The sequence below is a fragment of the Chroicocephalus ridibundus genome, chromosome 10, assembly GCF_963924245.1.
Source record: "Chroicocephalus ridibundus chromosome 10, bChrRid1.1, whole genome shotgun sequence".
Taxonomy (NCBI): Eukaryota; Metazoa; Chordata; class Aves; order Charadriiformes; family Laridae; genus Chroicocephalus; species Chroicocephalus ridibundus.
Window position 1 is genome coordinate 19,568,391 of NC_086293.1, and position 25,031 is coordinate 19,593,421.

The 25,031-nt window shown below is 50.6% G+C and overlaps 1 protein-coding gene across 2 annotated transcripts in view; it reads right to left on the reverse strand.

Annotated features, from left to right (window-relative positions):
- The window catches only part of MTMR14 (myotubularin related protein 14), a 33,195-nt gene that overhangs the window by 848 nt on the left and 7,316 nt on the right, over positions 1–25,031 (reverse strand). The window contains exons 5-18 of one of the 2 annotated variants that reach the window (XM_063347739.1): positions 24,848–24,908; positions 24,177–24,299; positions 23,581–23,654; positions 21,004–21,074; positions 20,343–20,417; positions 17,884–17,950; positions 16,809–16,894; positions 16,441–16,517; positions 16,154–16,190; positions 14,620–14,690; positions 13,933–13,982; positions 13,574–13,712; positions 10,674–10,850; positions 2,793–2,948 (exon numbers count right to left, since the gene is read on the reverse strand). In XM_063347739.1, the coding sequence (XP_063203809.1) occupies positions 2,793–2,948; positions 10,674–10,850; positions 13,574–13,712; positions 13,933–13,982; positions 14,620–14,690; positions 16,154–16,190; positions 16,441–16,517; positions 16,809–16,894; positions 17,884–17,950; positions 20,343–20,417; positions 21,004–21,074; positions 23,581–23,654; positions 24,177–24,299; positions 24,848–24,908 (1,264 nt within the window). The remainder of the gene's footprint in view (positions 1–2,792; positions 2,949–10,673; positions 10,851–13,573; positions 13,713–13,932; positions 13,983–14,619; positions 14,691–16,153; positions 16,191–16,440; positions 16,518–16,808; positions 16,895–17,883; positions 17,951–20,342; positions 20,418–21,003; positions 21,075–23,580; positions 23,655–24,176; positions 24,300–24,847; positions 24,909–25,031) is intronic. The other variant, XM_063347740.1, reaches the window with a different exon arrangement.

The window sequence follows — 25,031 nt, forward strand, 5'->3', positions numbered from 1 at the left end:
CCCTCACTTCCCCTGGCCCCAGCCTCTCACGCTTGTGCCAGCACAGACAGCTTTGGGGAAGAGAGGGGGCAGACAAGGTGACAAAAGCCCCAAGGAGCGCTCCAGGCGTGGAAGGAGGAGAGGCGAGCGGCGTTTTACTTCTGCTCCCCAGCACGGCTGCTCTCTGCAAGCAGGAGGGCTGCCGGCAGAGTAGGGCACGGCGTCCCCGGGGTCCTGCTCTCCTCTCCAGCTGATCCACGCACCTGGTTAGGGGCGGGGGGGAAGAAAGCAGAGGGAAGGCAATATTTCCGCTGAGGGAGCAGGGGAAAGCAAGACTAGGGTCCAGAGGCAGCTGTTCTAAGCGCTCCGGCCTGAATCGGTTCTTGCTGCGGTGCTTCTGCGACGTGCCGGTGGTTCCCAGCGAGAATAAGACATTCCTCAAAGGTCACTCCAAGGGCACAGCGCGAACCTTCCCCATAAAAAATTCTCTTTAATCTCTCCAGCGCCCGGGCTGGCTATAAATTGGCACAGCTCATTTGAATGGAAGTGTTAACCACCCACAGCCAACAGCTTTGGTCCGGAAACAGCAGCAAGAGGATATGGTGGGAGGCCTATAAACAGCAAGCGATGCCGAGGCAGCCAACCAGGCCGCTGTTTACAGGGCCTGATAATAAAGAGAAGCCAGAGGGCGAAGGAAAAAAGGCAACATATCTAAACACATTAAAAAGATGCTTTTTTGGCAACCTAATTAGGACGCGGAACTCGCAAACCTGCTAGCATTAAAAATAAGCGACATGAAAGCGGGACTTACTTGCACCCGAGTACAGTGATCTTAGATGTCACACGCAGAGGTAAGCGAGGGCGTGCAGCAGTTACGTCCCGCATCTTCTGCCTCGCGCGCCTCTTTCCAGGGCAGATTTTGTATTTAACTGTTTAGGTTTCTTTCATGGAGTGAGACACTCCAAGGCGCTGGGTGAAGCAGTTAACCACTGCCCAACACCGAGCCCCGCAGACCGTCTGTGCCATTTCACTCTCAGCAGTTCAACCAGGGAGGCAGGTCGCGCTTCCTTGCCAAATCCATGGCGCTCTGCCCCGCTACACTTCCCACAGCCTGCCCGCTCGCCTGCAGCTCGGGGTGCAGGATGAGAGGAGGCTGTCAAAGCCCCAGCTCAAAGTAAGCCCTGACAAGCCCCACACAAGCACAAGAAGTAGGCTGTGAAAAGCGTACCTTCATCGAGCTGCTGCCAGCTGAGATGTAAAGTGGGAACTTAAATGGAATTTAATTTTCCAAAAACTCATCCTGTGCTGGGCTGCAAAAAGACTGGGATGAAACCACAATGGGCTCCTGACCAAACAAGAGCTGATGCAGAGCAGAGAGAGTGGAGGCCCTGGGTCAAGCTCAACACAACATCCTTGGGAACTCTTCACCCCTTCCAAACAGCTTCTGGTCCCAGCACCCGCAGTCGAGCGGTCCCCAGCCCCCGAGCACCCCACAGCTCCAGTGGAGAGCTCAACAGGGCAAAGCACTCACAGCATCTGCTGCACACCCAAGGGAGAAGCACCACTGCTGTTCCCCTGCCTTTGAACGCGGCTGTCCCAAGCAGCCAGACTCTAAACAGCACGAGTCTACAGCCTCAGCACAGGCCGATGCAGAGCTCAACTTCAAATCACGTTTCTCTACCGAATTCCCTATTCTGACATTAGATCCAAGGGCAGCGACAACTTGCTGGTGATCAGCCGCCACCAAGCACAGCCAAGTTCAGGCCGTTAATTCAGATGCCCATCCTTCAGTCCCCTCTGCTCCCTCACCCATCTCCAAACAACGTCAGGAGCAGCTCGGCACGTCCTCATGAAAGGAGGAGAGCGAATCCCAGCCAGGCCATGTCCGACATCTCTCGTGAATGTTTGATTTGCCAGTTCATGGGTCTTGTAGCTTCACCATAACAACGTGGGGGCAGCTGCTCTGCTCGGCAGAACAGCGCACAGCCCACGAGAAGGCGAGCCAGGGCAGCCAGCTCACAGGACATGTTGGTTTTCACATCGCTCGCCCTCTGCCTCCAAAGCACGTACTCGGATCCCGGTAAGGGACCGCAAGCGTGTGGCAGCACAAATCTAGCACAGCTAGCTGGCGGCAGCCCCTCGTCTGCCATTTCAGTTTCTTGATAGAGAGTTTGCAGCCTGAAGGCACAAGCCAAGGTTCTCCTCTTACAGCAATTAAAGCGCATCTCCTGTCTTTCAAGCTTCCACCGGGGTGGCTTTCTATATGGGGAGGAACATTTGCCTCCCAGCCATTTCACGCGGCAGGATGCATGGCGTCTGCTGCTCTGCACTGGCCAGACGCAGCACTTGCAAAGGATGCTGCATGCGATCAGAAAAAAAATCAGGGTGACAGAAGGAAAGTCCCTCTCTTACTGCAGCAAGGATCTAACCCCAGCAGGGAGATGGAGACGAACAAGATTCAAAAGCAAAAAAATCTGGGTTACCAGTCCTGTCCTGACAAGCACGCATCCTCAAATGCACTCAATTATGCCCAAATTCAGTGTTTTCAGGGAAGAGAGAAAAGCCTCTTCTTCCTACAGAAAGCAAAGTGTCCCCCCGTCATTAGCCAGAGAAGATGCTGGTTTCTTTCCGAGTTCAGCATAAGCACAGAGCACTCAGCAACTGAATTTGTGGATGGAAAGCACCAAAGAAGAGAAGACAGGACAGCTTGTTATGGGCTCCCAGGCTTCTTCAGAAGTGCCAGGGTGATAAAGTTCCAGCGCTCGCCGCCAGCCGAGAGACCCAAGGAGAGATCCTGCGTTTGAGACACTTACAGGCAAGTGCTAGAGAACTCATCCGGGAAGCTGCAAGGGAGAGAGGCGTCCGCGCTCAGGATTGCCTGCTCCCGAATACTGCCACACCCTGTCACCATCTGCCAGCTGCCAAAGTCTGTGGAAACGGAAGATCCGGGCAGAGAATGGTCCGCCGATCTGGGGCAGAGAGAGAGGGAGACGGCGCGATCAGTCAGGTCATTCAGCCACAAGCCTTTCGCTCACGCTGGTGCCAGGGACCTGCTGGGCTGACAGCCAGCAGCGCCTACGCCAGCAGCTTTGACACTTGGGGACCAGGGTGCAACATGCAGCTCTGGCTGGGCCCCAGGCCAAGCCTTTCCTTTGAAAGCAAGGGGACAGACAAGCTGGCCGGGGCTGACAAAGCAGCAGGAGTGCACCGGGAGCTGGACAGGACAGAGCCAGCAAGAAGCAGATGGCCATGCAGAACCGTGAAGCCCATTAGTGAGATGCAATGGCACGTCCTAGCCCTAAATCCCTCGCAGATGTGGACGTCGTGCTGCACAAGCGGCATCCCCCTGTTCCTTATTGTAGTGGTTAGCACATCCCAGGGCAGCAGCAAGGCCTGACGGAGAATCAAGCTTGTGACTTGGTTAGTGCCGAGGAAGACTTAGAGATCCTTGGTCCGGGAGCCGTTAGAAAGCAGATCACTCCAGATCTGAACAGAGCCAGTCACTGCTCAAGACGTCCCCAGGGCCTTCCCCCAGCATCTGAAGACCTTTTCATTCCTGTGTTAGAAAAATGGACTGTGCCAGAAACCAGGTGGGAAAACATCTTTAGGATAGGAAAAACAGCCGAGGGAGTTTAATTGTTTGATGTATGCAACCTCCCACCAGGAAGCATGAAATCTGGTAAGTGAATCTGAGGAGTCCCTCCGAAATCTCAGAGAAGAGGGCGCAATCACTTGAGATGAATCCAGAGCTCTTGGTTTCTGGGGAGCAAGCAATTACCGTGTCCTGCTGCACAGCAGAGTGTACGTAGCTGGAAGCACAGCCTGTGGCCGAGCTACTCAATTACACACTCCCAAGATCTTCTGGATAATTTATCTGAGATCTGCTGGGCAGATAGCAGTGCACCAGCTCCAGCTCTGCTGGGCCAGGTACTTGCACGCTGTCTTCACAGCTAAGAATAGCAGTGGCGCACTGCAGCTGCTCCCCAAGAGACCAGGAGAACAGCCAGAAAGACAGGATCTCCCACAGCAAGAAGGACCTCAGTGAGACTGGAAGGCAAGGGTGGGGGGAGATGCACAGCAGGAAACCTATTTGCAATGTCGATCTAATTCCAAGCCTGCCATTTAACTACTTTGATCAATACGGCCAGGTTTGAGAAGTCTGAAACGTGGTCCTGAGCTGGCTGCACAAGCAGAGAAGGGGAAGTTACACAGCTCCTTGCACATCAGCTTCCCAGCACAGTGATGATGTTCCTGCAGCTGCAGTTTGGGGCTAATGCCGCTGTCTGGAAGTTCGGGGTCTGAAAAGGTATCACAGCAGAAAATGGGAAGAGCAGAGCTTCACCTGTCATGTATAGCTCTTGTGCTCTGGCTGCCTGATGAACTGAGGAGTGGGGTTCAGAGAGGTGCTGCAAGAGTTAAGCACTGGGAGAGACCCCGCTCGCAAAAAGCTGTTTTTCCTAGAGCACGTAACACCGCAATCAGAATGAGGGCATTTCACTGAAAGCGGAACTGCAGCATATACTCTTAGAAAGGCCTTTTGGAGATCAGACAGGGATAACCTTCCCTGGGATGCAAAGAATTCATAAGGAAAAGGGAGCAGCTGTTCAGTGACATCTACTGCTCTCCCTGCCTTTGGAAGACAAAGCTGAGGGAGACAGCATGATGGAGGAGAACCGGCAGAGTATTTGGGCCCAGAGTATGGTGTCATCCTGGAAGCACAGTGCAAACAGTGCAGGAAGCCAGGGAGAAGCATAGAGGAACACTGCTTCAGCGCAGAGGGAAGAGGAGGATGTCTCCCTGAGAGTACAGCACAGCCAGAGACAGGAAAAAGAGGAGAGTCACACATGGCGACAAGAATTTGAGCTAAAGCAGTGAAGAGGTCTATAGGCAATGGGCTTGGTCTGAAAGTAGACAGGGACATGTTTCTGTCAGAAAAGTAATGAGTTGCTGATCAGAAGACAGGTTTGGGGCCAGGCAGAAACAAAGGTTTTGAAGAGGGCAAGTCTGGAAGGCAGAGGAGGGCTTGGCCTACGGCAGGATCTCCAGATGAAGGTGGAGGACTCAGCAGAGCTCAGCAGTTCTCACAAAGGGAGACTAGTATCAGGAGCCTCCCAGGAGACTGCGCCCACATGGCAAGTGAAGGAATAAGACACAATCCAGGGCCCCAGGGACAGTAAAAATGTCCCTTTGCCCCGTAACAGCCGCACTGGTCAGATAAATATGTGCTAAAGAAGGTGACCAGAAAATCGTTTCCTGCTTTGGGTGCGTGGCCTCAGCTTCCAGCTGCTGGTCACCTTCCATGGTTGTCAGCTAAGATTAGACTGCTCTTACACCACTTCTTGGAGGTGGATCAAGTCCCCTCTTGAATCCTTTCTTGGACAGGCTGGTGAGAGCATTGTGTACCTCCTGCAAGACTGACTCAGTGTCTCTCTAGCCCTCTAACTCTTCCTGGAGTCCCTGACCCTGTCAAGCAGCTGTGCAAACTTAGTCAAGTCACATCTAACCTAATAGCACAGGAGTCTAGGAGTTCAAGGCAGCCAATTCTGTGTCTCGCCTCCAGGCAGCCGAATAAACACTTGTTGATTAATTGAATAAACTGATTGACTCTGCAGTGAGTCCAGGTCATTTCTCTCCTGGCTTAGATCTCTGAGCCTAGCCAGCAGAGCTAAGATATCGTGGCAGACTTTCTCCTCTATACCCAACACCTTCTCGAGGGAGGCTCCCGAGGAAGTGTCACAACCAGCAAGCATCTTGAACAGCCTCGAGAGACAGTGGGGCCAAGGCTGGGTGAGACGGGCAGGGCAGGCATGGCAGGGGAAATCTTGTGTTTGCACTGCAAGGGCAGCAGAGCTTCTTAAAAGCTGAGCTTGGCTTGAGATCAAGCCCAGATCTCTGGGGTGACTGTATCCCCGTGCAATCCAGTCAATGCTAGAGGTGAAAGTCTTCTTGTTATTTCTACCCCTGAAGGCTCCTTGTAAAGTCTTGCTGCAGAGGCTCAGAAAGGGCTTCAGTGAGGCCCACAGAGCAAGTTGGGGCTGCTGGGACACCAGAACCAGTCCAGAAGCCTTTAAGAACAGCTTGTTTGCAACACATTACAGCCATGCCAGAGGCTGGCTAGCTGCGAGGGCAGTGCGGAGGCTCTTGGGAAGCAGCTGGACAACTTCAGCAAAGCTGACATGGTTAGAGAAGACGAGATGCAGCAAGTCTCCAAGTCACTGTCTCTGCCACAGACATCTAATGGCAGACAGAAAGAGAACGAAAGTGAGCTTCACACACCCACCTCTTCACGTCCACGAGTGGGAAGAAACTCCCTCAAAAGTGCAAGATTAACAAAATTAGATTAGCAAAACAGAGATGAGCTGCAAGCTGTTCCTTCACACAAGGAAGGACCTCTAGCAGGCCATAAACTGGCAGCTCCTAGCCTGGAACAGCTCCTTTTAATTAGGTCAGTGCTTCCCATGCAACATGCTGCACAAGACAGGCTATTTCAGAGCACACGGACACTCGCCTACCAGAGGAGAGCCAATACCGGAGGCAGAGCAACAGTCAGGGATCCTTCCCTTTCTTAATACGTAACTGAGACGAGCGCCAAGCGCCAACAGCGAGGCTCTCATCCTGCCCTGCGCTGCCCCCGCTTACCTGCCATATTTCTACACACCTAGGACTATTTGGGAAGCAGCTCGTTTGCCAGCATATGCTCTGTGCCTCAAATCGAAGCGTTAAGTAGATACCGTACGCACAGGCAGACTGCGGCAACCTGGAGCAAAGGGCAGCCCTTCCCACCTTTGCGTGGGAAATGTTGGCAAGGAGTAACTTGGCAGAGAGCTGTGCTGAGAGCCCTGGCTGAATCCCAGGCAGCTATCTACAGGCTGTGTTAGTGCCGTAACAGCCCAAGCAGCCAGTCCTCTGCAAGCACAACCGTTTCTGATTGCAGCACAGCCACGTGTCAGCCGGCAAGCCCGTTTTGTGGCATAGTCGTGCAATAATTCCAGAAAACATTCCTCTAAACAATTTCTGTCCTGCTGTGGTCACCATCCCGAGTTGTCACATCGCAGATACCGCTTCCAAGACAGGTGGCTGTAAGAAGCAAGATGCATAGCACGCATGCAGTCTTATCACTGTCAAAAAACACACCCCAAGCCAAGGGACGGCAGCTCCTCTGTCCCTCTCTGCGCTCACAGCTCTCCCTCCAGACCCACAGCTGACCTGTCTGCAGCCCTTTCACCAAGGGAGTTCTCTGTGGCTGTTGACCAAAGCAGATCCTCCAGGATTTAACTCCTACAGATCTCGACTCCTCAGATCTCAGTACTTTGGGCTTTGTTTAATTGACTTAGCAAAAGCACATTCAACCAAAGATTATCCAGCTGCTAATCCACATTAGTGCAATGTGCACACACGCTAAATCCCTGACACAGATACAGGGCTTTTCTGCAGTGTCATGGGACACTTAGACTATTAGTGTCAAATGCAAACACAGAACATAGTCTGCAAGCTGCTACCCACTCGCGCACAGGGATTTCCAGTCAATGCCTGCTATCTGCCACGCTCAGAGTTCTCAGTTTGTAGAACAAGAAGCACCTTGTTCTACTGTACAGATAATCTATGCAGTATCTTCATGCATGTTTGCCCTCAGCAGATGTGATCTTACCATCACGTTGGGATAAGCTAGAAAGACCGCTAGGAATTTGCCTTTGTATTGCTTTGGCTAACAACAACCATCCCGGGATTTATGGGTACCTTTGGATCAGAGCAGGACTCAGAAGATGGGCTGGTGAGATGATGGAAGCAGCAGATTGCCATGGCCCGGCTTGGCACCCACCGGCTGAGTTAATATTTGTGACTCTTTCCTTTAGGACACCCCAGTTCCCTTCCCAGGCCCTGCTCATCTCTCTCTGCTGGTTTGCCTTCCCTTTCCCTCGGAAGCTCCCCTGCCTGCCAGCACACAGACCGGGCTGTTTACGTGAGCTACCTGAAGGGTGCCTGCTGGCATTTTACAAGCAACCATTCTTCCTCAACTGCTGCTGCAGTGGGTAAGTGTTTTGTTGCTATGGCCACACAACCAGAGGATTAGGAAGTCAAGTATAGTAGTTTCTTCATCTTAAGAGCCTTGGGTGTTAACCTGCCAGCAGCACCGTAGAGATAAAGGTATTTTTGGCATCATGATCAGTCTCTGTGCTTCAGCCCTTCCATTCTAGTCCCACCTTTTTTCAGGGGTTAGAGAATTTACCCCTTCCTTCCATCACAGATACACTCCTCTCTACCCAAAATGGGACTCCTCCTTTCCTTCAGGATGGAAAATGGTGGCTGAAGGTACTGTGATATCCATTGCCTGCATGGAGCTCACCAGATAAACTCAGACTGACATAGACTGAGCAGGGAGAGCAATGCCAAGTGGAACGCTATAAAGCCTTTCTCTGGAGACAAAATGTACCGTGGTCAGGCCCCAGAAATGCAAGCCATGTCAGCATCTGACAAGGCAACGTGTTGCTTAAGTTCTTCGCTAGCAGAGCTGTTCGCAGTGTTACCCCAGGGAAGGCAGGCAGGTCACAGACCACAGTCTGGCTGATCTGGCAACGGACTAGGAGGCAAAGGAGCACAAATGTGCCAGAAGACTTGGTTTGAAAGAGAAACTCAATTCGACCATCGCTTTGACAATTCCACCCACTCCCTGCAGGGTCTCTGGGCTCATTTCCTCCAGCCTGTACACTGACAGGAGCCGAGGAAACCCAGGTGACAGCAGAGACGGAGAGCATACAGGTGTACAGTCTCCATCCAGCATGAGTGTTGCAGCCTAACCATCTTTGCATGCAGCTGACTTCACTGCTTTGGCCTCACAACTGATTCCCTTCTCCTGTCCTCTTGTTTCATACTGTGCAAGGGGTTTGCTCTCCTTCTATCCCCTATTCCCCCCTCCCTGTGAACTTTTTTCCACGGCCATGCTGCCTTTTTCACAAAAGTTAACAGGGATTAGGGGTGGACTGGTGCAACTTCACTGCGTTGAAGAGTTATAAAGCTCTGTGCCATGGCAGAAGCTATCATAGAGGTCAGAAAGAAATGTTCATAGTGGAATTCACAGAACATTTACCTCTTACAGTGACAGAATACCGCAACTCCTTCTCAAGCTACATATTGGGCATAAGGAAAAGCCATCCCCAGGGACTCTGGCCTGGCAGTAACAAACTTCATCACCACACCTGCCTGCTGCCTCAAGCCCTCGGGGTGCCAGTTCTGAACACCTGCCACCACCGGGCACTCATAATCCACACGCTTATAGACAACTCATCCAGACACTGCCAGAGGAAAGATAATTGCTGGCTTTACCAACTCCGAGCCCCTGGAATGCAAGGTGTTCAGCCCCTTCCTGCCGTGCCATTCTGCCTACTCTGTCTCTCCCCTTCGCTCTCGCAGAGCAGAGTCCAGCTGAAGCGTTTATAGACAGCTTCTTCCCCAGCATTGCTGAATTCTTGCTGCCAGCCCAGGGCGGAACAGCCTGTCAGGTCTTGGGAATGGCAGGAGACTATACATAGGAACTGTGGCATTACCGTCGTGAACAAAAGCAGCCCCCCAGACAAGCTGCTTTTTCTCCCGTATTTTTTTTCCTCTTCTTGGGAGAATTGTTTCATCTTACAGAGAATGTAGAGGTGGGCCCCAACAACAACTCAAAAAACATCCTATTGATCTCTTTCCCTGGCGAAAACAGTTCACATCATTCATGAAAACTGTCAGACAGCAATTCTTTGAAATCAAGAGACTCGGTAAAAAAGTCTTATAAATTTTCAATGCTTTACTTGTTTGTCATTTTATTTTCCATGTGACGAGAGAGTACTAAAATTTGGCTGGTGGCTGTTTCTGAAGGGAATCAAGAGAAAAAGCCTCGTTGGAAAACCTGTGGAGACTACACAAGCGTTTGATGCTCTTAACAGCAACCTCTTATCTAAGAGCCTCTTTATCCCTGTCGGCCTAAACACATGGTGTTTGCTCCACAGGCTCTGTTCTTTCTTCCCTAGCCTAGCTCACCGCTCTGCTTTGCCCTACCACAGCATCAGACTCCAGAAGGGTGCCAGAATATCCTTTGTTATGGCATGAGATTAAGCTCAGGTCCAGGGTCCCCATTCCCTGGTTGCACAGCGGGAACACACAGCCTTCTGGGTGAAACCCTTCGCCCCAGCACAGTGCTCGCAGCTTGCTCGCAGCGGATTCTACCTCCGCTTGCCACCAGCACCCAGAGTTTTTGCACCCTTCAGCATCAGGAAGGTCAGCAGGTGGAAATGGGGACAGGACAGATGCGAAGTGAGGTCTGCTTGGCTTGAAAGGCTCCCTCCCCCACACAACGCAGCCATTTCAAACCCCTGTGGATGCATTTGACAGAGAAAGCGCTGTGAGCTCCAAGCATGCAGGATGCAGAGATGTCAGGGCTGGTGGAGTTGAGGCATGCACTGAAGACAGGCAGAACAGACACCTAGCAGTTAGCGGCACAGTTCCTCACTCCTCCAAACAGGCCGAGGCAGGAGTGTCTGTGTTTAATGGCCAGCATTTCACAAAAGGTCAGGCTAGAGAGGAACAGGCCTCCTGAGGTCTATTTGTAGATCAAACCCATGTGCTCCAGGGTTCTCAGAGGCACACAAGTGCAGCTCCGCACTCCCTTTACCAGACACTCGCTTTGCTGAGAAATGCTCTGCTCTGTCCCATCTCACCTGGATCTGGGCACTTCTAGGGGGCTGCTTCCAATCCTCAGGAAGTTATCAGAATGGGTTGATGAGGAGGAGCTGGAGGACTTGACTTCGACCATCCCTGTGGAAGGCAGCCTGTCTTCAGACTGTTGTGCCCTGCTCCAGAGCACGGCTTGTGGTGACGATGCACAACTCTTCCTCCTGTGGGACGGAGGACTTGGGTGAGAAAGCTGGCTTTCCCCTTGTACTGCAACTAGGAAGCCTTTCCACAACAGGCTGGATTTTACGCCAGCAGCCACAAGCTCTTGTTCCCACCGAGCCTGCCCTCCTCCCTTCCAAGGAACCATGAGTCACGGGTGGTACACTGAGCTCAACCCATCTTAGCCCATTCTTTTATAGATCACCATCCACGTGACCTGGAAATCAGAGACAGGAGAATGCATCAGCCCACACACATACAGCGATTGCTTTGTTTAGTCTAGCTGTAAAAATGCCTCAAGCAAGGGGCCTCCCAGCAGGGAAAGACCATTTCAATCTGCTCTAAACTCTACGGAGTATATCAGCCGAGAAGCTCAGCCCCGGTGGGCGTTTGCGCACACTGACGAGGTTGACAGGGACACACCACCAGTGTTATTTTCCCTTTTAGTGATTCCCTTCAGGCACCACTGACCACACTTCTGACCACGTCCTCAGAGCCAACAATCACTCCAGATGCAGGTGTGTTTCAGTCCTCTCCCTGTGCTGACAGCCCAGAACTGCTCTGGCTTCTTTTCTAGCCAGCACGTTCAGACTCGGGTGTGATTCACTGTCCATTGCTGCATCAGGCCTAAGCTCACAACACCATCCAGCTACATGCCAAACCGGCACACGTATTTGGCATTAATTCACACCACTGCTGCTCCATGTTCAGAAGATATTTTTTTTCTTACATCTCTTTTTTTTTTCCTGGAAGAGACTCAAGAATTTCTCCCCTTCCAAAACCACAGTGAATTGGACAAAGACCTCCCTACGTACACAAGTGAAAAGGAAAAGTCTAAAGCAAACTCAAGGAGAAAAGACACTGCTCTTCCTGGAATCTGGAAGGGCACCTCGGCTTTGACTGAGATCTCGAGCACTGTCAGCAAGTGCAGCTAAAGACAGGCTCATTGTACAGTGGGAAGCACAATATCCTCTCTTCACTTTTTGAAGTGTGTCCACCCTCAAACATCACACCACAGCCTCTCTCAAGCGTTATTCATCTCATGTTATCATAGCTGCCAACATCTCCAAGCGCAGCCTGCAGAAACGGGCTTGTACAGCTAAAAAACAAATCCCTCTCCCTGCAAGGAGACCTCGGGGCCACCTGTTTTCAGGACAAGACAATGAAGCACATCACCTCCTTTCCTCCCTCACACTACGGACAGCCCAGCTCACCCAGCTTGTAGCAAGCCCTACCTGTTCTCCAGACTACGCAGCCATGCAGCAAGACATCCACGCCCAATCCCCTCTCTAAGCACTCGTGGCAAGGATCACAACCTTCCCTTCCCGAAGCTCATGCCCATGGCATGGACCCGGAACCATCCCTGTGGTAGCAGCAGCTAACCCCAACAGGAATGAAAGCAAACCAGAGTTAGAAAACATGTCACAAAATCAAGCGCTGATACACATCAGTGCAGCAGATCCCTTCCAACATGCTCTGGGCACTTCACATCCTATACAGATCACGCGTAGGTTTCATGCTGCAGGGTCTAGCCTGTATGTCCTGAGCACTCAGAGCAATGTAAATGCTTCCAGTTTACTACCCTGCAGCCAGGCAAGTGAAAAGTTGTTCTCTACTTGCTGCAGTCACTTTGCTGTGGATAGGCAAGAGCTGCGTGTTAAAGAGGACTCTCTGCTGCTCACTTGGCAAACGCAGTTTGGGGCTCCCCATCTCCGTTTTGTGATTCTGCAGGAAGATTTTCTCTCCCCCTTCTTCAGCATTTTATAAATTGAATCACAATGTGCTTTAGAAAGGCTGCTGCCACTAGCATGGCTGCAGGCTCAGTCCCAGAGGACTTCAACTGCCTCCAGCACAACCCAGATTTAATTTAAAATAATTGCAATATAAAATAGCATCTTCACATGTGCTGAGGGAGAGGAGAGAAGAATTAAACTGACAGGGGCAACCCTACAGAAAGGTTCTGAAATCCCTAAACAGCATCAGAAACTCCACAAGCAAGCACAACACCCGTCCCAGTGCAGCAGAGTCACCAGACACCTTCCCCGCTCCCCGCTTCCAGACAGCCACCTGCATCCCCAGGCGAGTCCTGTGTGACCCTCCATCAATAGGGAGCACCAAGAATTTCATATTCTCCCCCCAGAAGTATCTGTAAGCAGTGCTGCAGGCAGAAACCTGCTTTCAGCTCCCACACCTTGCGCTGTTAGAGGGGCTAAAGTTTAGAGGGGATTCTTGGCCACCCATCCCACCTTCCACTATCTGCAGACACTTCCCTGTACAATCTCTTCCACAAACTGATTAAGCTTCATTTCGGGGCAGCTAAACTTTGTCTCCATTTTCCCTGGGGCGGCTGATGCCAAATGTCATTTTTCTGGTAGTTTGGAACCATCTTTTAAAAGTAATGAAATCCTTTCTGGATGAAGTTTAACAGTGAAGCTGGTGAAAATGAAACACAGCTGCTTTACTCTCATGAGGGGACAGACTTGGGAGCATCCCCACAGAAGCCTGACACAGTCATTAACAGGGGGAAGTCTCCAATTTTTGGTGCAGAAGTTCTGCAGCCCGAGTTGCAGCAAAAACTCTGACAGCCAGATTCCTCCCTCCACAGTAAGGAACCCATGCCACAGAGAGGCGACCTGGAGGGCGAGGGACTTCAGAAATATCTGTTTTCCTGTGCCCAGAGCCTGTCCCTTTCAGTCTGCAGCCCACTGAGTGGTTATGTCCTCACCATGCTGCTTGAGCCTGTGCTCCTGCTGGCATCAGCTCCACTGCTTCATAAGTGAAGCTCCCAGCTGCTCCAGGAGAACTTTCCATCCCCAGGGAGAAGTCACTGCTCAGACTTGTGGTGCTGCCTCGGTCTCTTTGCTCTAGAGAAAAGAAAACAGAACTACCTGAAGGCCAGCTTGGTCTCGCTCACTTTCTCTCCCTTTAAGAAATACATTTCCCACGTGCCCTGGGGCCGCGTTCTTGCGAGGCCCCAAGGGAAGCATACCCATTTGTAGTCACCTTGATGCTGGGAACCCAAGCCCCCAAGCGATCAACCGTTACCAGCACCCAGGGGTGCTGATGCTCGGCAGCAGCACTCACTGAGCATGCAGATCTCTTCCAGGGTGAAGCCAGGTGGCAAGCTCTTCCTTCTGGGGAAAGAAAAGACAAAGTTACCTCAGCCACCCCTCAGGGCTGCGTGGAGGCTGGCCACAGCCAGATCTCTGTAGCACGCAGCAGATCAGAGCAGCGGGGAATTCGCTGTGCCCCAGGGGCAGAGGGGAGGGGATGGGGCCGGTGTGCGGTACCCAGCTCTCCTAACAGTCCTAGCCCACACCCCCTGTGCTTTGAGAGGGTGGCAACAGGCTGCAGGCACACATGTGCTTATTCAGAACCTGCAGGGTGGGTTTTGCTTCTTTCTGCCCCTCCTGAAATAGGAAGGGGTTAATGCTCAGCGGTCTGTCAAAAACTAGCCACCCCGCTCCCCCCAGCAGCGCCTGATGGAGCCTGCTGCGCAGCCTGCTTGAGCCAGAGCACACACCTCCGGGTTCACCCGTGCTAAAGCAGCCACGGACAGTCATTAAGCGGAGAGCACATTTCAGCATGGACAGTTTTTCAGAGCACAACGTGGCACCTCACAAGCCTCGGCCCCATTTTGCAGCCTTCAGAGTGCAGAATAAATTAAAGAAAACTGGGCCAGGACACCAGGGCTTCCATCTCCCCAAAGGAACAGCACTAACAAGCTCCCTGGCTCTGCAGCCCATGCAGCAGCAGGCACAGGCTTCTTACCTCTGCGACTTCACAGCAGAGAACTCCTCAGAGGTGATGTGCTTCAGAAAATTGAAGCAGAAAAAGAAAATCTGAGCAAAGGGAGAGAGAAGAGCGGTTCAGGAATGAACCCGAGTCTCCATGCAGCCTCTTGTCTTGGTGGGGAGGCGCTGGCAGGAAGGCGACAGCAAGAAATCTGCAGCTACCAGCCTCCGATATGCCATGGGCTGCCACCATCCCATCCTGGGCCTTCTCTTACACATTAAACTGACCCTCTGTTCCCTGCCACAGGGAGGCCCAGAAAGGAAGGTGTACGACAAATCTCCTCATCAATGCCTTGCACACATGCCGCAAGCACACGGCAGGTACTTCTGCCATCTGTGCAGAATGGAAAAGGGAAGGTCCCCAGCAGCTCCTTATACACCCAGGCAAGCAGCAAACCCAGCAGGGTTAGAGCCGCATGCTCCACCTCGGCAGCACAGCTGTATCACAGCTGTAAGCACGCAGTACCTGTAGCAACTGCAGTCCCAAGCTCATGCCCTGTGGCATTCACCTCGCTGTGCTGCTGCCACCCCATCCGCCTGCACAGAGCTGAGCCCTTCTCCTGCAGCGGGGAGCAGGGAGGGCCAGAGGCAGCCATGGGCCCCCCGTCCTGCTCCAGCTACCGACTCCACCCTTGGCCAGGCAGGCACCAGAGCAGAACTGCCAGGATTGGACCAGCGGAGCTCTGGGGAAGGAATGAACGGGAGGAGCGACACTAATACAGTGGTCCTAGACCCCCGAGAGATGGAAAACAGGCCAGGGTCCTGGCTCTGCATTCTGCAGGGGGGGATGCTGTTCAGAGGCAGGGGATTCTCTAGAGGTGAGAGTTTGAGGAGCAGGGGATTAGCAACAGGGTTACACGTACTCCCCACCTCTTGATCTCTATCCAAAAATGATATTGCAGTGAACTGCAACTGTAGTCAGAGCAATCATTTTTTGCTGTTAAATAGTGAAAGGTTTGAACAGAATTAGTTCCACTAATCTCAACTGCCTCCCAGACCCATCTGTGCACCCACAGATACACCCTGCCAAAATACACACACTGGAACCAGCACCAGCTGCTCCCTGAGCCCGCAATGACATGCAAGCCACATGCAGCTGCAGCACCCAGGCAGGAGGGCCGGCAGTCAGGACAAGCGCATAAGACTATACAGCTTTATTTTCAAGCTCCCAAGAGTCACATGCCTTAAGCATCCCTTCTCGTTGCTGAGTGGAGTAGCAAGTCTTAGCATCCTTTCACCAGGGGCCTGAAGACTAATGGCACAGCAGGGGAATTGGCAGGACTGACGACCACCAACCAAACTGCAGCCTGAGAGAAACGCATTCCCACAACTTATGCATTAGGAAGTGACGGAGCAAGGCTCCTACCTCATATTTCCAGCACCTGAACAAATCTTTTTAGAACTCAGCCAGACCACTACTACCAGAAGCAGGCAGCAAATGCTGCTACTGTAAACAAGTACCCTGAGAACAAAAAGCAGTGCTCGGCCACTGCCCCAGACCAGACACTCACCTCTTCTCCTTTACTGAGTCGATCAGCTAACATGTGCCTGGAAAGAGAGCAAGGGAAGCCCAGTCAAATGCTGGAAGCCAGAATCAGCAGAGGAGCACAAGCTGTCAAGAACAGCCACATGCTTGAGCCTCCAGGTAAAAAAAAGGTGTCATCCTTTCTTGTCACAGCTCACTGGGAGCTGCCCCAACATCCACCTTTGGTTGTGAGCAAATAGCAAAGATGACCCCCTGAAGGCTTCTCACGTGCTGCACAGGGAAGCATATGCAAGTAAAACTTAATGTGCCTACCCAAAGAGAAACCAGTCATAGGCCACTGTCAGATAGAGTATCTCAGACGGCTCCAGGGACGCGTGAATCAGCCCATCCTGCAAAGGAAACGAGAACACCCTTCAGGCAGCAGCCCTGGGGATCGGGACTTGAGAATTCATGATCTACTGAAAACCATCATGGTGATCTAAGATGCCCACCTGCCTGTGATACCATGCCTGATGGCAGGACAGCATGTCGGACTCCACATTCAAGCCAATTCACACCCTCTCTGAAGCCATGATAGTCAAAAGGAGTATTAACTGCTCCAGCACCACTTCCTGGTGACACAGTCACTCACCCTCCCAGCAGTTTCCCCCAGAAGCAGAGCAGGTCAGTCAGGTACTCACAGCCCATAAGGAGAGGCGCAATAAGGAGATGAAGAGAGGAGTACGATCCCAGCCGGATATACAGTGCACCAGGAGCCCGCTGTCATCTGTTCCAGGCAGGGGTAGGAAGGAGAAGGGAAAAAAAAAGGATGTTACAACAAGAGCAATGACTTCTCTTTATGGCAAATATGTAGAGACAAGCTACCCTCCGTCCCCACAGCCCAGGCTCAAGAGCAGAGCTCAGCCACGAAGCCAGAACATTTTGTCTTGAATACTGCGGCCAACAAATTGCTCAGAGTGTCCTGGGTTGTCAGCAGCCCTGGTGGATGTGCTGTCCTGGTCCTGACAGCTGCTCAGGACACAAAGTCACTAGCCATGAACATCACTTTGCTACCCAGAACATACACTTACTCAGTTGCAACCCACTCTCTCAGGTAGGAGAAAAACCTACTTCAACGGAACACTTTTTCAGTCTCACCAACATTCCTACTGATACACGCCGAGCAGAGGCACACGCAGGGCACAACTCCTATGCTCTCCAGAAAATTCGCAGTGTGTCCCAACACAACTGCTGCAGGAGAGCCTGTAGTTGGCCACGCAGTTGCCATGGCTCCATCTATCCAACAGCGGTAGGTACAAAGTCACAGTGCTTAGAGGGAACAGGATGCCAACGTAAAGCAATACACCCCCTTCAAGGAGTCGGGGTGTTTGTGATGACAGAGGGTGAAAGGGGCTCTTAAACAGGCACCTAATGACACCGTAAGATTGGGGGCATAAACCACAGATGTCCAATAAATTAAGAGCAAGAGTCAACAAGCAGAGGAACAAATGTTTCTTCCCTTCAGTTTTAAAGCACTAAAACTTTAGGTAAAGTTGTTCAAATATCCCTTCACTCTTGGGAAGAGAGGGTCTGCAAGGGATCAGCAAGTCCCTCTCTAAGAGGGGAGCTGGAGCCCTGAGATGCTAGGACCATCACCCTGTTCTGAAGGGAGGGAAATGAAGCTCTCCATAAAGAGCGGTACTAATACCATCAGCTGTTCTTCTGGAGACAGCAACTGCTCCAGTTAGACCACTGGGAGCAAGGAGTTTGCCTTACCGTCACTATTGATGATGGAGATCAGCAGCTTCAGGTAGTTCTGTGTCTGTTGCACAAGGTCCCAGCTCTGCAGAAAGAGAAATGTTGATGGTAAGGGTCTGCCCACGCCAAAAGGCTGCTCTGCAGTTCAGAGCCCACCATGCTCTTGGCTTCTCTATCCAGAAGAAGAGCAACACAGAAATAGCCTCATGGCCATTCCTCAGAGTGACAGAGTCCCTTGGTGTTCTAATCAATCCCCCCCATCATCTACAAAAGGCACTCTGGGACAAAAATCCAGGCAGGGAAAAAAAAAAAAATAAAAAAAAATAAAAGGGTATCTCTCTTGTCTGCCTGGCTGGCACAGAACCTGCTTGCCTGCAGCCCCAAAGCTCCAAGCAGACCATGCTCAGAGAGACTAACGTGAGCCAGCAAACACCTGCTGAGCGCTGACCCAGTTCCACAGCCCCCCGGCACGCGTGCACTTCACCAAACGGCCCAGCAGCCACGTTACAGCTGTGTATGTGATGCAAGTGGCATGATGGGGTGAGCAGGCCAAGGTCAGCAGCCCGTTCCCACAACCCAGGCACTCTGCTCAAAACACTCTGGCCCTCGTAAACGGCCCCAGCAGGCTGCCCGCAGAGGCGTGACCCACTCCCGGCTGCTCCAGACAGGCACTGCACTTCTGCAGTAACGCCCAAGTAGCAGCAGCGACACAGAAGGGCTCCAGCACCACAAGAGATGCAGGTGAAAAACATCAGAAGAAGCTCAAGCATGCCACTCTCGACCGCCGCATCGTGAGAAGATGCAGGGAACTTCAGCACTCTGACCAGAGTCAGAACGTGCTCAAGGAAGTAGGATAGCACTGGCAAGGAAAAGGCAAGGAGAGGGACACACGTTTCATCGTGAGATAAGTGACATCTGACCGCCAGGAACAGAACACTTGCTGTGCGCCTGCATGCGTGCACGTGTGCGTGTAACCACACTTAAGGCTACTCTCAGACAAAGAACATATTGCTCTGCCGTGAAGCCTGCACAGCAACAAAAGAGTAGGGAAATGGGGAATACGCTTAGCCTGGGGCAGAAAAACACATACTTCCAAAGTCCCTTATCTGCCCGATTCAACTCAATCTTGTGCTTATGCCAGAAGGAATCATCTGGTCATCCAGTCTGCTCTCTCTACATCACAAACCAGAAAGTTTTGTTCAGTTGCCCCAAATACAGCCTGAAGCTCGCATTTGGCAACAGTCCTGTCCAGAAAAGCACCTCAGCTAGGGGTGACAGTTCATCGCTCCTTTAGTGGCATGTTCCAACAGATCATCCTCAAAAACAACACGCAAGACCGCTTTTCCTCGTTTGAAGGTCTGATTTCAGACTGCAGACATTGCTTCCTGTGCAGCTTTTTCCCCCCAGATTGAAGAGTGCTTTAGAATTAGTATTTTCTCCCTGCAAATGTACTCGCACATTAATCAAGACAACCCTCCATCACCTTTGTGATTAGCTAAACAGACTGAGAACTTCAGCTTTAAGTGAAGCACCATCTCCAGTCGTCAGATCATTTCTACATCTATTTATTACACCCTCTTCAATTTTTAATATCCTTTTTAAAATACTGGCTGCTCAGTATTCTAGTGAACAAGTTTCTAGCCATAAACAAGCTGTGGTCCCATTAGTTCTGCTTCAGCGCTGCAAGCTACTTTTCCGTGATTCTGCTTATGCTGGCACTTAAACATTATTTACACCACTGACTAACAAACACTGGCCCAGCACAGGGAGCTCTGCTACTTGTGCGGTGCTTCCAGACACAGAGCATAGGAGCGTGACATGCTCCAGCACAGTCAATCATCACAAAACCTGGGTCCACTGATGTGTGAAATGGAGCACACTAATCAGCAGTATAAGGCAACGCTCCCTGGTATGAACAAAGGTAAGCCTTGAAGCTTGGGCAAACAGAAGAGTTCAATTATCATTTGCGACACTGTCAGAGTACGGTCGATCATGATTTTCTGCTCTCCTCTCACAGGACAGGTACCTTGTACACTCATGAAGAAGGTGCCTCGTCACTTGTCTACTGCTCACATAAGGGAAGGTTCTCTCTCAAGACTCTCCGCAGCCAAGGAAGAATGCCCACTGCAGGCACGTGCCTCGCTAAGACTGTGAACAAGTAATACTGCTTTCTGTTTGCTGGCACGCTCCTTCCCCTCGTTACTGACATTATCTCCCTAATGGATTGAAAGCTTTACGCAAGCTACAGAAAAAGACTTGACATTACAGTCAGCTGCCTCGGGACACGCCAAGCCAGGAAGTTTTTGGGTAGAGGATTTCCATCGCTATTACGAACAATCAAGTCTGCAGCCTCGCTCCCACTGGGATGCTATGAAGTGAGCCAGATTACGGCAACAGGAGCAAGTCAGACTTCAAATCTTTACTGACTCTTCCCGACTGAATCTCTGACCTCCCACAGACACACCTGCTTTGCTCACCTGGTACTCGCTCCAATCGATATTCAGAGATTGGGTCAGAGAGACTGGGATACTTAATGGAGCATCTACATAATCCTGAAAAAAAACCCAACAAACAGAATTGGTCAGAGAAAAGCCGTGACTTGAAGGCAGTGAGCTCCAGAAAAAACAAATACCAAACAGTGCATATCTAGAAGAAAGCACCTCAAAGCATCTTTGAATGCAAAAGCCTGCAGTGGCCAGGATTAACTCATAGCCTCTTAGAAGGACTAGTGGACAAGAGGCGCTTTTCTGTGCTCCCAACAGTGAAAGTCATGTTACTTTCTGAATTACTGTAGGGCTACTCCACTCAACCATCTCCCTCAGCAGGAGACAGAATACAAAGACAGAACCAAGAACAGAGGCTATCAATAAGGTATCAGATTCAAAAGCACGAGCAACTCATACCTCCCGTGAGAGGTCAAGCATCCTGGACTTCAGGATGATGACTCATTTATTTTACATACAAATTTTACAATGAAGGAGTAATCTAGTACATTCGCTATCTGCTTTGTTTGCCCTGTTGGTTTCCTCCTTGTGCACAGAAATAAGCACGTGACACATACACCATTGCTCAGGAACTCTGAGGCAAGACTTAAGCCCAGTAAAGCCTACGGCTCTCCATTTTGTAATATCCATGTACCTGTTTCCAGTTAAATATGAGACCTTCAGCTGTATAATCCCGGTCTTTGTACTCCTTAAAAAATTCACAGCCTGCAAGAAAAAGAAATAATGAACAACCGTTCAGCTAACTGATATCTAACAACTGAAGTGCCCGTGGGACTGGAAGTGCTGGCAGCCCCAGGCTCCAGAGCACCAAATCAATCAAAACTGCTGCCTGCGGGAAGAGAAAAGCAGTAATCATGAGTACAGTGTGCAGCACGGCCTCCCAGCAGCAACAACCCAGAGCACTCAGCAGGGAACACACTCACAGAGCAAAGGGCAAACTCCAAACGCAGAGCAAATGGGGAGCTTGAGGGGCTGATTTCATTCTTCCCCAAACAAGAGCTATCCTTCCCAGGGCCACTGGCTTTTGCACAGATCTAAGGCATCAGCCTGGCACGCTGAGTGAGAGGGAACCAGCAAAAGGAGGTGCTGGCAGAGCCCTGGGGAAAGCCAGCTTTCACAGGGCATCTGCTGCAGGTAACAAGAAAGGGCTCTGTCAGAGGCGGCTGTGATTTCTCTCACATTTCAGTCTCCTCTTTCAAACACGCGAATTGCTCTATCTGAAGGAAGCAGGTACATAACCACTGCCAAGGTTTCCCCCAAGCCCTCCCCTCCCGAAGTTTGTCCTTCGACGCCATTCTTCTCAAACAACTATTTGAAGTCTCTGCTGCAAACTGCAGTCACTTAGTCACGGCCGAGCAGCACCATTAGTACTGCAGCTGCCTGCAAGCTACAAGAAACACCTCCCGACGCAGCGTGTAAGGCCCACGAGTGCCAAAGTGCCCACATTACCAAGACACCCCTGTGCCAGGCACTGAACACAGGCAGCGATTCCTACCCTGCAAGTCACAAAAAACTCCAATGTCAAAAAAAATAATCTTTGTGCAAGGACAGGACTAGCCCTCAAAACTACAGTGTCAGGAAGCAATCTGTCAGTTGAGATTTAACTCCAATTAAACAATGGCTTAAAGCAAAGAATTGGGGATTATGGCAATAAGTATTGGCATCAACAAATGCCAACTACCAGTCAAATGGAGAAGAGGGTTTCTGCACTGGAGAGCACAAAAGCTTCTACAGATAAACCATTTTAACACAAGGCTTTCACCTGAGACAATCACATCCGGATACTGCTTTGCTCACCTAAGACAACAGGATCTCAGAATAACTTTAGAGACAAATTACAAAATAGAAATTCTCTTCAGTGCCAACCTGGGAACATCAATAAGAATGTATGATGGCATTTGGCCAGTCACTAGAGGGACTGCTGATCCTTAGATGTGTATGCCTTAGATCTAACAGAATAACAACATTCCCCTCTGGACCAGCACTGCTGAAATCAGGCAACATCTGCAGGGAGAGTTTCCAGTTTTTTAAGGTTTACCTCTAGCGTGGCAGTAAAAAGCTGCTAAAAGACAGCAGCTGTCCCAGATGGCAGAAGAGGAAGGGCCATCACCGCACACTGCATACAATATGCAGATCCCCATAAAGTAACAACTCCACAGCTCAACTCTGCAGAATCACTTCTTTCTCACTCTTTACAAACTCCACAGAAGACCCGTGTACGCTGCCTCTCCCATGCTCTAAGTTCGACGAGGCACACGGCTGCAACGTATACCTGTGGCACAGAAACCAGTAATACTCTTATTTCTGTACGCCTCGGTAATCTGCATGGCAAAGCAGATAAAATATCGATGCAGATTCTCTGAATTGTCGCTAATTTGCGTATGAAAGGAAAACCACTTCTTTTAAAAAAGAAAATATGTCTAAGGGCAACAACAACTAGTAATCAAGGAAAAGTTTGCGTTTGGAACACCCGTAACAGTTGTATTGTTTGTTTGGTTTGTTGTTTTTTTTTATTCCCCTCGCTTTCTTTGTGCGCAAGGGAGAAAGAAGAGTCCTTTCTCGCAGACACATCTCAAGCACAGCAGCCTCACATCCAATCCCATCACCAAGCCTGACATCAGCAGGCAGCAACGTTCAGCTCATCTTTGAGAGTGCAGCAAGTGACCCAGCAGCGGTTGCTAGGCACAGGGACTAATATAGCCAGGGAGACGGGCTGGAGTGGTCTGCATCTCAGCCGCACCTTGCAGGCTTAGGTGAACAATTCTGTCTAGCACGGAGAATACCTTACAGCGGCGCTCTGGAACACGAGGACTGGAAAACATTCTTTTAAGGACTGGGGTTTTATATAACAGAGAGCAAGATATATATTTGCATCAAGCAGTAGTTTGGAGTTGCGGGGGCGTCAAAGGCCATCGTTAAGATGGGTTAACCCAGCTCTACCTCTGGGACTTTTTCTCCATGCTTGATTTCATTAGAACTGCTGAGAAATTATTTTGCCACCTCAAAGAGTGCCTAATGCTGACTCACAGCACCAGAGCATCCAGATTCGTCGCACTGTTCTTAGTTTAAAAGATCTTCTCTCCAGAGGGAGCACAGGAAACATTCAGCAAGCCACAGCGATTTCACCACACACACACACAGGTAGTTCCCAGTCCCCAGAAACGGATTGTCACCTGTCCCTTGGGGGTCCCTCTGGACATCAGTCCTGTACCTGGGTATGGGATGGAGAGAAGCGTGAAATCAGCATAACGTTGAGCTTTGTCCACCTTCTCAGAAGACGTCACACTGCAGAGGACAAGAAGAAAACAGCAGATATTTATAGAGTATTTTTCATGGAGACCCTAGCACACAAAAAGCTACCTGTCGCATCTCCCTGCATAATCACTTCACTCAGGAGTGAGCAGGGGCAGAACTTACTCAACACATCCAAATAAACAAGTACAGCCCCAAAATACTATGGCTCTATTTGTAGCTCTATTTGTATTCTAATAAATACCTCTATTTGTTCCTATACACATGCAGAGGGTTCCTTTACTCTCCCCTTTCTGAAAGGGTGACAGTCACATCACCGCAAGCTCTACAGAGGAAACCTACTCAGACTGCAGAAGACAGATGAAAGCAGCTGTCTTGCCCATCGATACAGCTTTCTCCGGCCTAAAACCTTGGGGTTCTCTTTACAGCACTAACTAACTGATCCTGCTGTAGGAATCTTCCAGGGACTGCTCCCAGGCTGCTGAGTGCACGCCCAATAAGGGCTACTAGCTGCCATCCAAAGCCTGCAGAAAAAACAAATGAAACCAGACTCACTTCAAGCCAAACTTCACCTTCTTGTTTTCCACCATCAGGTCACAGATATATCGGACAGACAGGTATCGAAGCAGCTTGATGTCATGTCCTCTGACCTTGTCAAACAGCTGGGAGTCTGCATTCCTGCAACACAGAACAAGGCAAAGCAAGATGAGCACGGAAGACTGACCGAGTTGAGTTTGATTTTTTGCACAACACTGGCACAGTTCTTTCCTGAACCGCTTTTAGGCATAAGCCGCATAGCACGAGCCTTGTCTCCACAGGTCAGACTCTGCGATGAACTGATACTGCAAACTTCATGCTTAGGGTCCTTCCCCACATCTCACTCCATTCTGCGGCAAACACATAAGACACAGAACAATTTCACCAGCCTGGAGATCTACTTTTTGATGAAGTAAACACGTCTGTGTAATTCAAACACCTTTTTAAATGGCCTTATATATTCCTGTCTCCAGACCTTCCCTCTGGCAATAGATTAGCAGGCTTCAGTTACACTGGGTTCAGCCAGCCATTAGCATTCAAGAGTCTTTTCAAAAGCAAGGGAAATAAGACTTGGTGATGGTCTCAAGTCTATACCCAAAGCCCACCCTAAGAAAGAGCAGAACTGAGTGGCTGAGCCAGTCAGCTTTGGTTCGAACTCCCTTTTCTCTATCCCAGTGGTTCATACAAACCTAAGTGCAGAATCTTCCTCTGAAATGTCTTCTGCATCTGCCCAAGCATCGTCAGAACCCCCTGCAAGGAAGGCATTAAGAACTGAAACTTGTATAAACCAACACAGTCCCCAATCTGCCAAGACATGCACATGCCTGAAAAGGTCATGGTTTGGTGCCCTCTCTCTACACACCGGTGCTCTCA